The sequence below is a fragment of the Lissotriton helveticus genome, chromosome 12 (assembly GCF_964261635.1).
Source record: "Lissotriton helveticus chromosome 12, aLisHel1.1, whole genome shotgun sequence".
Taxonomy (NCBI): domain Eukaryota; kingdom Metazoa; phylum Chordata; class Amphibia; order Caudata; family Salamandridae; genus Lissotriton; species Lissotriton helveticus.
Window position 1 is genome coordinate 545505038 of NC_136073.1, and position 15138 is coordinate 545520175.

The following is a 15138-nucleotide window of genomic DNA, read 5'->3' on the forward strand; positions in this document are numbered from 1 at the left end:
TGGGTGTGTTTTATTTGTGCCTTTTTCATTGAAAGGCTGCATGCTACATCTTGCGTTTTTTGCAAAAGGACAGGCCCCGTACCAAGGAGTGATATACCCACTTAATATAGACATGCATATGTTATTGTCAGACTTCTCTCTCTTTTTTTAAATTACAGACAAAAAGCCTCAGGCAAAGCTTATTTATGCAGATCAGATAACTGGTCTGGGACCACAGGCTCCTAATCCATAACTCAGCGAGAACCACAAGGGACATAATACCTAAATATGGCTGCAAAATACGGTTTTGGAAGTTCTAAAATGAATGAAGAGGTGAAGTTCGTCTCTCACTTGCAGTGCCAGATGTCATGCAAAGATATACACATTGAGCCAAAGGGGGCCCCCCACACCTGGACCTTGCAGCTTGATCCAGTGCTTCGAGGACCAGGAAGGGGGGCCCCCTCCCCTGGGCACTTTCCAAAACACAGCAGTTCTACATACTAAGACAGGTTAATGTTAACAAAAAACAGTTGATCTGGCTGCTCCCTCCTCCCCTCACCGACCTCCTCTTACCTGTCTCCGGCTGCTCCTGAAAACAAAGGGGCCTTCTGTCGCCTGGATACAAAATGCACAAAGTGCGCCTAGAATAGCCGGTACTTAACAGAGGCGCTGCCCCACCCCTGACACTGTGAGCCGACATAATTGCTGGCCCAGCTGGTGTGCCGTCCCCCATTCTGTTTGTACCTGCACCCCCAGGAATGTCACCAGGCCCTGACCAGCAAGGTCTAGACGTAATGTGATCGGGTGGGGCCGGGGGCTCTGTAGGAATAGGTGGGCTAATTGTGAAAGTGTTGCCTTTCACAGTGACGCGGCCCCCTGTTTTTTGGCAGCGCGCGAGGCCCTGGGCAGCTGCCCACACTGCCCATGCCTAGCGCCGGCCCTGCCTACTTCCAAGAGGAGAGAAAGAGGGGAAAAAAGTTTTAAAAAGTAGGACTTTCCAGCTCCAACCACTAGATAGAATATGCACAGTATGTGAACCTACAAGAGCTTCAGGCTGCAAAACCATGTGACAGGTAAGTAACGTGTTTCTTACTGCTCCTCTAATACAGGCACAAGCATGCCCATCACCCCTACCCTGACAAATCTCACAAACCCTTCCAAAGTATCTTGGACCTTAGATGCATATGCATAAGATCCTTTGAAATCTTAGGAGGGAATCTTGCAGAGTTGGAGGGGGGTCATCTTTCCTAGATGTAGGTGTCTTTGCTAACATCAGTTTCTCTTTCTCTAAGGCTACGATTTCTCTATCTTCATTGCTGTTTCTCTTTCTCGTCTTTCCTTTTTCCTTTACCTCTCCTCTCTCTTTATATTGATCACTCTGGCCTATTCTTCTTTGTCTCACTGCATTCTTTTGTCATGTTCTTGGTGAGTTAATTTCAACTCCCTCTCAAACTCTCTGGCCTTCTCCTCTTCATAAGCCTTCTGAAGTGCCAACTGCACCCATATTACCTGGAGGGGACATTCTTGTTCAATGCTGTGATACTAGTGACAGACAGTTATTGATGTGCAGCTTTATGGAACCATTTGTGTCAATTGCAGAAGGATGAAGGGCGGAGTAGACAAACTGAGTTTCAATCCTGTGACCGTGGGTTAGATACGCATTCCTGGAGTGGATGCATCAGTCCCCTCTAGAACTGGAGTTCTTTCACAATTCTTTTCCTATCCCAAAATTATGAGTGAATACTTTTTTTATTTGAAAACTTTTATATAGCGCAGACATGACCCTCACGAGTATCAGAGCGCTTTACAAATGATTCACGTTAACTGGATATGCAATGCATCCAATTAACCTGAATAGGACAGGTAGGCCAATTGGACTAATTATGTAATATTAAAATGTGATTCCTTGTGTATGGTTGTATTAAATTATAAACACAACCTCTTAAACCCTATAATACCTGCAATACCATTACTGTTTTAACATTCTTCCATTTCCTTACAGAACTTTATCCACTGCGTAGTTGCCGCTATCTTATATTTTGCGATCTCAATAGCTGCGGTGGCCCAGTATAAAGATGGAGCGTCAAAGGCAGCTGGCGTAAGTAAAGAACGTATTTGGCTTGTTTACACTATGCGTAGACATGAAAAAGCTGCATACTTTGTTTAAATACAAAAATGAGCATTAATGTTCTGTACTTGAATAATAACCACTTACAGAAGTGTCTACAAGTACTGAAGTCTGCGGAGTACAACTTGACCACAAACGGAAACAACAACAAGCGGAAACAACAAATGGAAACAACAACAAATGGAAACAACAACAAATGAAAACAACAACAAACTCACTTTACTGAGGAGGCAGCTAAACAAAGCTAAGTCAGGAAGAGAACAGTGCATCTTTGGACAATAAGCAGAGGCTAGTTACTGAAAGCCGTTTGGCTAACCAGAAGAGTAGAATATGGCCAGAAAATATGCCCAGAATAACAAGAAGCGAGTGATGGAGAAAACAGCGTTAAAGATGAAGGGAACTTTACAGCATTTAAAAGCACAGCAGCTACTCAGTTCAGCAGGTTCTAGCAGGAAGTTGTCTGTTAGTTGGAAGCTATGCAGAGAGCATAAAAGATTTCTGATGGAAATTCCTTCCTGCAGATTCCTCGCCTTATGAATAGCCTGAGGCGCCAGACTGGTTCCAGAGACCCTTTCCCTTCGCAATAGAGCGCTGCCAGGTAGAACCACACAGCCACAATCAGCTCCATCTACCCAGGATATGACGATGTTAGCCTACATATTGTGCCATCTGGCTTTCTGGTGTATGTTACTATTTCCCGTGCCTAACTGATGCAGGCCAGGAACTGTTTTGCGGTGCTTACCGAATTTCCTTACAATGATAGCAGATTACATTAAATGTCATCTACTAATGTCTATTATAATTCATCTCCGGCGCAGATAAGAGTGGCGTTGGTCTCACGAAGCAATCCGTAGCCAGGCAGTGTGCATTTGTGAAAGCATGCTACAGTCTGAAAAATGCAACAGAGAAATCTCTAAGTCTGTATTTGTGGCAAGAAATATGCAAGGAAGGTTTGAAATTACGAGCAAGAATTGTTTTTTAATAGTCACTGGATAACTTAAACCATAAGTCGCTCTGGGAACTCCAGTGGTCCTATTCCATCTTTAAGACGTTAGTAAATAAACTAATGGCATCCAGTCCCTGGTTAAGGACCAAATTACTTTCTCCTTACGCCGTTAGACTGGATGAGTATTCAGAACCATAAAAAACTAGTACCGCAACCACACCTGGAAGGAGGTTTCTCGATCATCAACTTAAAACAAAAAATGTATCTAAGTATGGATTTGTGAACCTGCCAGTGGCGGCTCCTCTGCTAAGGCGGAGGAGTGACGCCCTACTGCTTTGAATGAGTGAAAGAAAAGGAAAAATAAAATGATAATAACTTGCTGTTATTATCATTTTATTTAGTCCTTGTTCGGCTTCTTGGCATGGTGGAGTTGCTCTGCTGACAGAGAAGGGCTGGGGAGGAGTGATCGGCACATTGAACTGTGCATGACGCTTTGACCGGCCCTCTCGGGCGGCCAAACTGTAATGCACACTTAGCATTTTCTCCACCCAGGCTGCATTACAGTCTAAGTGCAGAACATGCCCAGGCCCCCAGCCCCCGTCTGAGTGCTGAACCACAGCGCTCAGACCAATCACATCGCTGCATTGGCTCAGGGGAGGCTGGATGTGCTTCCTGTTCAGTGACTTCGGCCAGACGGAGAGGCAACATGGGAAGCGCGGTAGGAGGTAAGTGTTTTTTTTTTAACAACCCTCCCCCCACGTCCTGCCATCCCCAGATGCGTGTCGGCCTCTACTGGAACCTGCCTTCCCTCAACCACAGCCCAGCCTGGCTAAAGTCGCTGGAAAATTAGGTATGTAGGCTTTGCGGGGCAATGAGAGAGGATTTAATCCATTTTGTCTGAATCTGCAAAAACCTGTTAAGTCCCAGGAGATCTCTATAACCCCTGCATTTAAAGTAAAGGGGCGTTAGTTCCACCAGCAATAATAGCTTGTTTTGAGCCAAAGGATATAAGACTGAACCTACAGTAGGGCTGAATTTAAAAATATAATAGTCTGCAGGATAGGGGGACCCAGGTCATAACTAGCGTGCAAACAAGCTTTTGTCAGCCAGCACAAATGAAGCCAATGACTGCCACCTAAGCCATTGTACAGACCTTGTTGCACTTTTTTAGTGCTTTTTAGCATTGCAAACGTACTATGTTTTTTTTTTTAGATGATTTTAAATAATTGTGCAACTAAAGTAATTTATTATTGTTAATAATGGTTTATCTGAATCCAACATAACATCCTCATTTCCTACTAGGTATTCGGCTTCATAGCAACCATAGTCTATGCAGTGGATTTCTACTTCATCTTCAATGACCTAACACAGTTTATTAAACAAGGAGATTCGGAAGATCCTCCACAAACGCACAGGTCAGAAGAAGGTAAGTGCATACATTGTATTGCTTTGATACTAGTCTTGATAAAAAATGTCCTCTGCATTATTTTGCAATGTGCTTAATACCTTTTTCAATTATGATCTCTCAATACAATACATGCAAACTCTGGGGACACGGCATACGTTGGTGACCACGCTAACATCTACAAAGAACATAGCATAGTAAATGGTAAAGAGCCTAGTTCACAAAGATTTTTCTGGGTCTTTTTTATAAATTACTCCTGACTCCCAGGAGTGAGCTAAGAGTATGGTGCAGTTCAAGAACAACTGTGTTTACCATACGAATAGGCTACAAGTCCTCGGAGCCAAATCTTTAATCAGTGAATTCAGCCCTAAATCTCTCTATACAGATAGTGAGTCAACATGTCAGGAATTGCATGTTTCCATTGCAGAGCCACCACACTGAGAACATGTGGTTTATGTTGATAACTTATTTTCCTATGGTGGCTGGCATCTACTGCGGGGGACCAAACAAAAGAAAAAAGAAATGCACTTACCGATCTTCACGTTGGTGACGAAGTCCTCCTCTCTCCGACCTAGTCTGCTTCTGAGACTGCAGTGCAGGCCCAGCAAACTCCCTCGACCAATCCAGGACTGCTCATGTGCTGTTAACCAGCATGTGAGCAGTGCCCTGATTGGTGAGAGCGGCCTCTGTTGCCGCTCCCGAGGGTTCTGGATGCCTGCACTTGCTCTCAACCTAGCTATCTTAAAACAGCTGGGTTGAGAGGTTTAAAGTGCGCATGTGTGGCTGGCCGTCCCAAGACGGCTGGCCAAAGACACATGCGCCCTTTAAACAAGTGCAAAAGGCAGGCCTCTGCCCACCACTCTTTCGTGCTCACTGACCAGGCCCGGCCCCGTCCTGACGCTCTGTTCAGGACGGAACAGTAAAAAATAAAATAGTAATGAATTACCATTTAATTTTTATCTCCGGGGTTTTGGGTAGCACATAAGTGGGGCGACGCTCCTCTGCTCCAATTGAGGTTCCACCCCTGTTATTTTCTGAAAAAATATTCTCCGATAAGAGTAGATGAACATAGAGTAAAGACTCTCACCACTACAGGCAGGACGGACATGTTTCCAACACTTGCACTACTATGTGCAGCCTGTTAGAAGCAAAGTCAAGCAGTCGCCGTCTTGGAGTGATGAACTGCTTGCTGGCGATCTGGCTGTGGTCTGTACAGCAGCCGTAGGGTGAACTGGCATAGTAGGCTGCATGTACGCATCTGACAGGGAGTGTGCATACAAGTGAGCCGCAGATTGTGCAACACTACACACAAACATCACTCCAGGTTTAGCCTGCAGGGATACAGTACAGTACGAGGTGCTACAGAGCCTTGAGCAACTTAAAAATCACCGACTGCCCTTGAGTGTCTTGTTGCACCCCCACGATCTTCCAGAGAGCCGCGGTGCATCTTTGTGGGTGGGAATGCAAAAGCCTGCGCTCCCAAATTACTTCGAATTCCTGCAGCTATAGGCCTGCCACACGCCACCCTTGGCACACACTTCACCAGCAGCATCTCTGTAGCTAAAGCTTCAAGCACCGCACAACACCAAAACCAAGCCCAAGGAGCATGCTCTGATGTTATTCCACACCACTAGTCCTTTCAAAAGGCGCCAGTCACAGGGTTAGACTGCAGCAGCCGTCATCTGGTAACTCCAGTCACGGGGTCAGACTGCAGCAGTCTCCGTATGGTAACTCCAGTCACGGGGTCAGACTGCAGCAGTCACCGTATGGTAACTCCAGTCACGGGGTCAGACTGCAGCAGTCTCCGTATGGTAACTCCAGTCACGGGGTCAGACTGCAGCAGTCTCCGTATGGTAACTCCAGTCACGGGGTCAGACTGCAGCAGTCACCGTATGGTAACTCCAGTCACGGGGTCAGACTGCAGCAGTCTCCGTATGGTAACTCCAGTCACGGGGTCAGACTGCAGCAGTCACCGTATGGTAACTCCAGTCACGGGGTCAGACTGCAGCAGTCTCCGTATGGTAACTCCAGTCACGGGGTCAGACTGCAGCAGTCTCCGTATGGTAACTCCAGTCACGGGGTCAGACTGCAGCAGTCACCGTATGGTAACCTGCAACTCCACAAACCTGTAATGTATTCAAGTGATCCGTAACATGGCGGAGAATACCTCACTTTACTTGCTTCCAACTCCGACACTGGCACAATAGGGCTGCAAAACCAATTACTGCATCCTGTGTCGAGGCACAGCACCACCCGCCCTTGGTCAAACTTCACCACAATCAGGGTCCTGTCCCGGGACAGCCGTTCAATGAGCCTTATTTGTGTGTGTAGTACACAACAATGCTCCACAACCACCACTTTACTCAACTATCGGCTCCACTACTCCCTGGAGCAAAAACCTTCAGCCCTTACCTCACAGGCGCATTAGCCTACAAGCCAAGGTTCTCCTCTCTCGGTCACCTCTAGAACCATGGCCAAGCTCTGCAGCACTCCAGGGCTCTCTAGCCAGTGTTGGACTCTATAAATACTATCTGGTAGAAGCATCTAAAGTTTTCTGTTCATACAAGAGCTGCAGGGACACAAAGTAGCCGAATACTTAAGAGATCAAGAAACACGGCAGAGATGGGATTTTTGGGGGGCGGGGTGGGTGCTTGGGAGGGTACCAAAGTGCTCACTTGTTTACTTGAGACATTTGAAAGACACCCTTTAGATTTGGGGAAGGAGTGCATTAGAGCTTGTAAATGTGTTATACACCACACACAAAATTGGTGCATCGTGATGAAGACCAACTTTAGAAGAAGAAGCCTAGTATAACTGATATGACGCAGTCCATCAAACATGGGGACACGCTCCAATAACATACCGCCAGCCCAGGGACACCCTAGCCTCCAATGAATGACCATGCCAGGATTCAGAGAGAAGATCAACTACTCACCATGCTATTAAGCATACAACACCGTAGTCCCCAAACAACAACAAAAAACACAAAAAAAAGTATACCAAGACTATACGAAGTCTAAACAAGTTTCTTTGGATCCCCCCTCCCAAAAATCAAGCAAATGAGCTTTTAAGAAGAACAAGCGCTGGCAAAGTCAATAGGTCTCTCCTACCCGAGGTACTGTCAATATTTTAGCCATACGGTAAACCCAAACAATTCTCTCTCTCGGGCAAAAGAAGGGGCGTGTGGGTCAAGCATCACAGGCAAGAGGGAGAGATTGTTGGGGCAAGCAACACCACAACAGAGGGGGCTAGGGCGGGTGAGGGAAGAAGACAGCAGTTGGGGGGAGGGGTTATAGCAATTATAGAAAAAGTAAAGAAATAGAAAAAAACTTCTATTTCTTTACTTTTGCTAAAAGTGATGGGAGGATGCATTGGCATAACCAATAGGTCTCGCCTTGGGGACCTTATAAGTGTTTAGCCATGCAAGCATATTGTGCTGCATAACTAAATACTGGCTATGTCTGCAGAGAGCAGAGAGGACCTGAGATGCAAGCAATGCTGTATGTTTGCAGCCAGATATTCCAAGAGTAATTCAAACTATTCTGCCATCCAAGCAGATGCGTAGGTGTTTCTCAGAATCCTGAAATTCTTAGCCTGGACTACATGCCCCACTGTAGTAGGAGCAAAAATGCAATTAAACAACACTGACATGTGGGATGCATTTCAGGATTAGTTGTTTTGCACTGGAGTGGAAATAGAAAGCATATTTCCAATGTCTGGGTAAGTTCACTGGATTATTAGGAGATTGATGTGAAAAAGAGACCAGGACATCATATGGATATAGCAGAAAATTGGGACAATAACTGCAGGTACGCATTGGTTGGTTGGCAGTCTGTTGTGATATTCTGCCTCCATCCTGTATGTTTTCGCCTGTCCCATAATTTTTCCTCTCAGTGGTTTTGCACCTCTAATTCTGGGGCATGCTCCACATGTATTTTTTTACTTTCACAGAAGAGTTCGAGACTCTGCTCTGAACAGAAGGTACATCCCACGTGCCAACCCAACACCCCCATAAAGGAGAATAACCTTAAAATGTATATAAAAGGTCAGAAGCCTTTTTACCTGTACCCTTTGCAGAGGAGTCCTTCAACTATCTCAGAGTGCAGTCTCCCATGCCTGTGCTCCTTTACTTCACACTGAGCCTCTCTATGTGTGACTGTGCTTACGTGTTTATGTAAGGTGACTGAGTGCAATATGAATGGCTTTCCTCCCCAAGCCCACATTGCTAACACACAGAGTGATAGTCCCCTGCAACAGGGTTACAGCTGTTCCACGGAGGAGCATCTGGTGGTTTGAGGAGTTTCACCCTCAGCCGGTTTCTGGTGGCAGGCTATGTTCACTTCAGACCTGCCATAAAAAAAGGACTGAACTAAAAAGAAGAGTCTGTTTGTGCAGCTGTATAGATGCATCCCCCCATGTCTTGCATGCAATTGTGCTACTATCACATTCCTGTTGCTCCCTTCTAAGTACTGTGCTTAGTGTTGAATGTAAATAATGGAGACCATGCTCAGGAAAACTACTCTGCCTTTTTCAAATGCAAATGTGGCTGATAAATTAGTGCTCATCTCATTTGTCCACTCTGGCAATACGTTGATATATTTGCACTGTACAGGGTAGATGTAATTATGACTCGTGGAGGTGGTACACCTTCGCATTGGCCCTAGTTTCCACTAGTTCTATGAACTTCTGAAGTCAATGTGGCTGTTTCCTCCAAATCTACAATTAAGCTGGAGATGCCTGCTGTTCTGCCCTGACTATAATATGAGCATCTGGATGTTCCAATAAAAGAAAGGTAGCCAATCACAAGGCCCAATTGAGACATGTGGAGGATAACCCTGAGCCTCCCCAAAAGCCATGAGGCCCTACACCCTAGTTAACTATGCCTTACATCCTATCATCTGTATTACAGAGGGACAGAGATGTGTTGGACCACCAGTGTTGTGCCTGTGGTGTGACTACACAGAAGATTGACCGTCCTTTGTTTATGGGAGGGACTGTTGCCCTATATGCAGCCCACATGGGGCCAAAGGGCATTTGGATATAGTTGCCCTCTTTCTCCCATCACGTTAAGGCAATGAAGGTTTGCTGCAACAATCCAGACCCTGGCATTGGCAGGTGAGGGGAAACCAGGTGCATATCTCATGGCCTTTGGCCCATCTAACACACTGTAGGCCTGAGTCGCAAAGGACCTACACACGCATAGCATGAGAATTCTCATTTCGGAGATTCCGCCCGAGTGCGGAGACCCCTCCATGACTGCAAGGCCTCCGCCACAAGTTTGGAGGCTCATTGTGAATCAGGACCACCACCTGTATTATTTAGAATGGTGGTGCACAGTGTTCTGTTAGAGGGTTAGGCTTGAAAGGGTGGCCCACACATAACAATCTGAGCATCAGCACATCAAACCCAATTTTAGGCCCTTTCTTAAAGCAGTGATCAACAGTGCATTGCTTTCAGTAAGGCAGTGAGCTGTCACTCATACTTTTATTGGGACACAGGGTCTAAATTGTGCTATGGAAAACAGTACTGGATGACAGCTAGTCTCTGGAATGCAGAGCTGCTAATGTTGTGTGGCCACATTTCACAAGATAGGTTTAAAAAGAATAAAGAATAATGCAGCTGTGTCTGTATGTGTGCATGGATGTGTGTGTGCGTGGATGTGTGCGGTGTATGCGTCTGTGTATGTATGTAAAGGTATGACCGTCTTCTGCACATCACAGTATTGACTCATTTCATACATTTTTTGGCTACCTGGGATGTCTGTTGATTTAGTCAGTTAACAACTGAAGATGACATGGATTCAAAGAGGATGAACTCAGTTAAAGAAGGCAGCACCTTACCTTCTTCCATCCCAGTCTACGATGCCTTTTAGGACACCTTGATCGCCAAGCTACAGGCAAGAGACACAAATCTGGTTTCCTCCAATTTGGGTCCTATTCAATCCTATTTCGTACATATACCTGTAAGTGAATGAAATGAAATGTCTTTTATAAAGTGCACAGATGCTTTACCAGAAGTGTCTTGGTGCACAACAGCTTGTAATATGGAAAGATAGTTCGATTTTAAAGGCTTTTTTCTGTTTCCAAATCTCTGAGCACTTTAGGAAGCAGGTTCAAGTTTTTTGCTGTCAAATAAGCAAAGAAGCGTCTCCCCATTCTCTGCTTGTGTATCTTAGGGATACATACTAAGCCCTGGTTTGAGGAACGTAGAGTTCTACTAGGGACATAGATATTTACATCTCCTTTGTATATCGAGAGGGCCAGAAAGATGAACGGCCCTGTAGGTGATAGTAAGAGCTTTGAGCGGTATTCTCTTTTTAATGCGGAACCAGTGAAGGCCTTCAAGTTTTGCCTAGTCTTATACGACATTTCAAAATAATATGGGCAGCAGAATTTTGGACTATTTGTAGTTTATTAAGAAGTCCTCTTGGTAACCCTAGATATAGTGAATTTCCATAGCCTATCTTAGCTATGATCATAGCTTGAATTACCATCTTGCAAGAGTGGTCAGGAAGGAATACTAAGATCTTCTTTAAAGATTTTAAGAGGAAAACCTCTTTTAAGAGGAAAAGAGGACATTATCTGTGCACCTCTGAAAGCAATACAATTTATGCTACTTTTAGTGACCCTCGTCCATCACTTTCAATACTCTTGGTTATGATCCTTCCACCTCAGCCATGTTCACCTCATCCACACTATTGCAGTACGCTGATGATACCGCTATCTTTGATCAGATTCCCAATCACCTTTAAAAAGTGCCAACAACACTTGAAAATGATAAAAACCACAACACAGTAGGGATTAACATGAAAAACAATGTTCTTTTGGTCACAGGAAAAAGAACAGGAGCACGGTTTCATTGGTGGATACAGAGTGAGTGGCTAATTTTCTTGTTATATGGATTCAGGAGCTTTGTAGTTACAACACGTGTCATCTTTAATGGCTGACACCTAAGGCAGCTTCCTTTTTCCCATGCTCTAAGCTGCTTGTCCTAGGATCCCATGCCACTCACTCACCATTTTGCACTAAGGCCATTCAATGTCTACACTTATATACAGAGCCTTGGCTTTCCCAAGGAAACTGGTAAATGGGATGATCTAGTACAATGTCGAACCCACAGAACTTTGTTCAAACTCCCACTGTAATGCCAGTGTTTCAAATTTGGCTGCAGTATAATTTGTAGAAGCTGGAATTGCCTCCTGAAGCACAATCTGATATATTCTTAAAATGCTGAGCGCTCAGTTGAGCTTCATGGAATTTTGTGGGGGATGTGCAATTTGATTTGATTGTTCTGCTAGGTTCCATGTTCCCCGACCATAATTGTTATCTTTCTCTTATGCCTAGAAGCTGGGTCTCTGGCATGGTTGCAATTTATAAATGTACTTAATCTACACTACACTTTACATATAACATTCCTATAACATGCTTCAGAATCGAAGGCTGAGGCACGCGCTCCTAAAGAGGTCCTATGGGAAGCACTAAGATTCATTATCAACCCTTTGACTTTTTAACTTAAGGGTGCTCAGCTAAACTTGCTTTTAAGGATATAAACTTAGATTACAAAACATTTGAAAAGTTGGGTCTTCGTAGCATGAGGTGAACTACATAGATCTTGCTAAGAAAAATCTCTCAGGTTAAATGCCAAGTTTTGAAAAAGTGAAACACTGTTATATTTAAATGCTTCGATGTCCAATCTAACTAGAGTACAATGTGTCTAAAATCCCTTTTTAATCCACTGGGAGAATGTTGAAAAGTATGGAAGCCTCTAAAGATCTGTATAGGAGGCTGTAATCTCTGTGGGAAATGCTTGTCCACATTATTTTTTTCTGCCCAACCTCTGATATATAACTGAGACAGTGGCAGAAAGTTGAAACCCTTGTTTAATTGGGCTATAAATGTAAATGTAAATGCCAGCATTTGTAAAGCGCACAGTTACCTCCAACGGAAGTGTCCCGGCGCTGTCTGTATACTGGCTTTTCCCTGTGAAATGTCCACTCCTGGGCACCCCCAAGGTGAAGCCAGGCATCCCAGCGCTGTTGGGGCCGTTGTGGAGATTAAGCAAGCTATTGCCCAGAGTTGCAGAGTGGGACCTATGATTAGAATAGGCACCGAGGCGAGAATTATCAGGTCCGAGGAAATTGAGCCCAAGATTCGCCGAGGCGGGTATTGAACCCTGGTCCCGGACCAGACCTCTGCATCAGGGACTGCCGCTCTAACCATTTGAGCCACACTTCTCCACTGTATGGCTGTGATTCACCCATACTATGAACACTTATGGAAGTAGCCTAGAAGATCTTAAACCAAATTAATTTAACACTGGACGCAATAAGTAAAGACACATGAGTATTGAAAAGTGTTCTTTGCGTTTATATTTTGAACCAATTGTTGTTGGGGAAACGCTTGTATCAGGCTGTTGTCAGGAAGAATGTGCATTAAATTATTCTGCTATTGCTTGCAACTCTAAATTCAGTAAATAATGGCCAGGCAAGTCTGCAGGACTTAATTTTACGACAGACAGAAAACAAGTGGCTATTCATTATGAATTACAAATGCACACTACAAGTATACATTGGTATGGTTTTAAATAACCTAATAAAATAAACTACTAGATGGGAAAGCAAAAAACTGAAAATCAGAAAATGTATTCTTTGATGATGGATTTGGTACATGCAGGAAGATGTATATCAAAATATGGAAAACTAACTGTTAAATTGGTATCAGTGTTCTTGCGATGATGTAATGATCATGAATGAATGAATGCAAAATACACGTTTTATTGCAGTAACAATTAAAAAAAGACCTAATGGAATCTGAAGGGGATATCCAATAAATTTCTCCTATCTAAGCAACATTTACAGCATAAGTGACATAATTCTTTTAGTTCTAATTCCATGACACCCAACTCTTAACTCTTCTGCTTAAACATCATTGTAAGATTATGTTTCATCTGTCAACATTAATGAGTCCAGATACTTACCATTTGAACTACATTATGTTTAAAAAGTTGTAAACATGTAACTCAACCAGAATGTGACTGTGTGAACTCTTTTCAAGTATAGACATACGTGATCCAGGAGATTCCTTTCCTAAATGTGGAGGTAGTACATTTGTTGATATATATCACTTTAGCAATAAACTATCAATCAGGAGCTTGTATAGGGCGCCTACTCACCTGTGAGAGACTTGATGCTCAAACCTATAAATGAGCTGTATCCATTTTGACTTCTTAGCCCCAGCCATGAATCTCCAGAAATAAGGTTCAATGTGAAGGATTTTGGAAAGAAAGATTAAGCAATACAGAGGAAACTGTGGGGCTGTCTCTAGATCAGGATTTAGGAATAATCGTGCAGATGTAATGTAATCTTACTGTAACCAGGCGCTCTTCTCTTTCCTTACAGAGGAGGACTCCGACTCAGACTGAAGATCGAAGTGCCAGTATTATGCATCCGGTTATGTACTTCCATCTACTTCAACCGCCACCGACAAACTTTTGCGTTGTTCTCCCTTTTTCGAAAAAGAAAATACCTCTTCACATAATTATGTGCGAGAATTCACAGACACTGAGCCAGAGTGAGAAGTATAGCAAACAAATGAGCTGGTACTCGTTAAAATGCATATCATGAAATGTATGGAGAATGCTCAGATCAAGCAGCCAGGTCTTTCAAGCGTCTTTGCCCTTCACTGTACTGTTTTATGTGATTGGTCTGTACAGAACTGTTTAATTCCCAAGTATTTGTGACCAAAGATTGAAGATGTAACTGCTAACAGTCTATTTTTCTTGCAAATGTTATGGTAGTGCTGTGCACAGCCTTGTGTTGATCTGAGTTGATCAGGTGGAGCTGCCCTTATGATGTGCAGGATTGACACATAGTGCCCAGAAGGAGTGGGACACCAGCTGAGGTCTTGCATTCTCATACTTGGTTACAGGGTTGGCTCGCTTCTCACAAACGCAACCACCCAACAGGGGATGCCTGGCTTGGAACGGGAGCATGTAGACCACCATGTGTAGACAAACAGTTGCCTTGTGTTAGTTAGAACCCACACCGTGCGCGATCACTACATGTTGCATGTTGATATCACCGGGAAGGTGTGCCAGGTGGTTGGACAAACAGAAGCACATGCAGTTAGGCAGTGTACAAAACATTGACCAATGAACTGTGAAAAATCTCATATCTATAAACAAATATACTAGGGGAGGACCATGGGTAATTTTTAAGAAAATGTATATAGTATGGAAAAAAGTTAGTTCAAGAAAGAAACTGCTTATTAATTCTGAAGTTGCTAAAGGGGTCACAGGAGTAAATGTATACCTGGGAGTCTGAAATAGTGACTCTGTCTTTAAGGTTGCACACAATAACCCAAGCTCATTGCATATTTTTCATTAAACAGTTTGGGGGAAGATCAATAAACAGAAGTAAAAAAAAAAAAATTTTTCTTTTTTTTTTAGAGATGGGTCAATTCATCAAAGAATCTTTATGTGGGCATAAAAGAAACAAATCAATACAATACACTCGAGGATGATCATAAAACAATATAAAAACAGCATAATCAATCCCTGCAATATTACGTAGCATTAAAATATTACATTAATCCTTGTTTCATACAGGCAAAACACTCAGCAGCAGCTTATGAATTATGGTAGCAGCATACATACAAAGTGCATAAAAAATATAAATACATC

General features: G+C 43.6%; 1 protein-coding gene across 1 annotated transcript in view; it reads left to right on the top strand.

Moving 5' to 3' along the window:
* The window catches only part of CMTM3 (CKLF like MARVEL transmembrane domain containing 3), a 100667-nt gene extending 85781 nt beyond the window's left edge, over window positions 1–14886 (top strand). The window contains exons 3-5 of the mRNA XM_078669097.1: window positions 1982–2077; window positions 4356–4479; window positions 13856–14886. Of these exons, the coding sequence (XP_078525223.1) occupies window positions 1982–2077; window positions 4356–4479; window positions 13856–13878 (243 nt within the window). The 3' untranslated portion in view covers window positions 13879–14886. The remainder of the gene's footprint in view (window positions 1–1981; window positions 2078–4355; window positions 4480–13855) is intronic.
* Window positions 14887–15138: the final 252 nt, after the last annotated feature.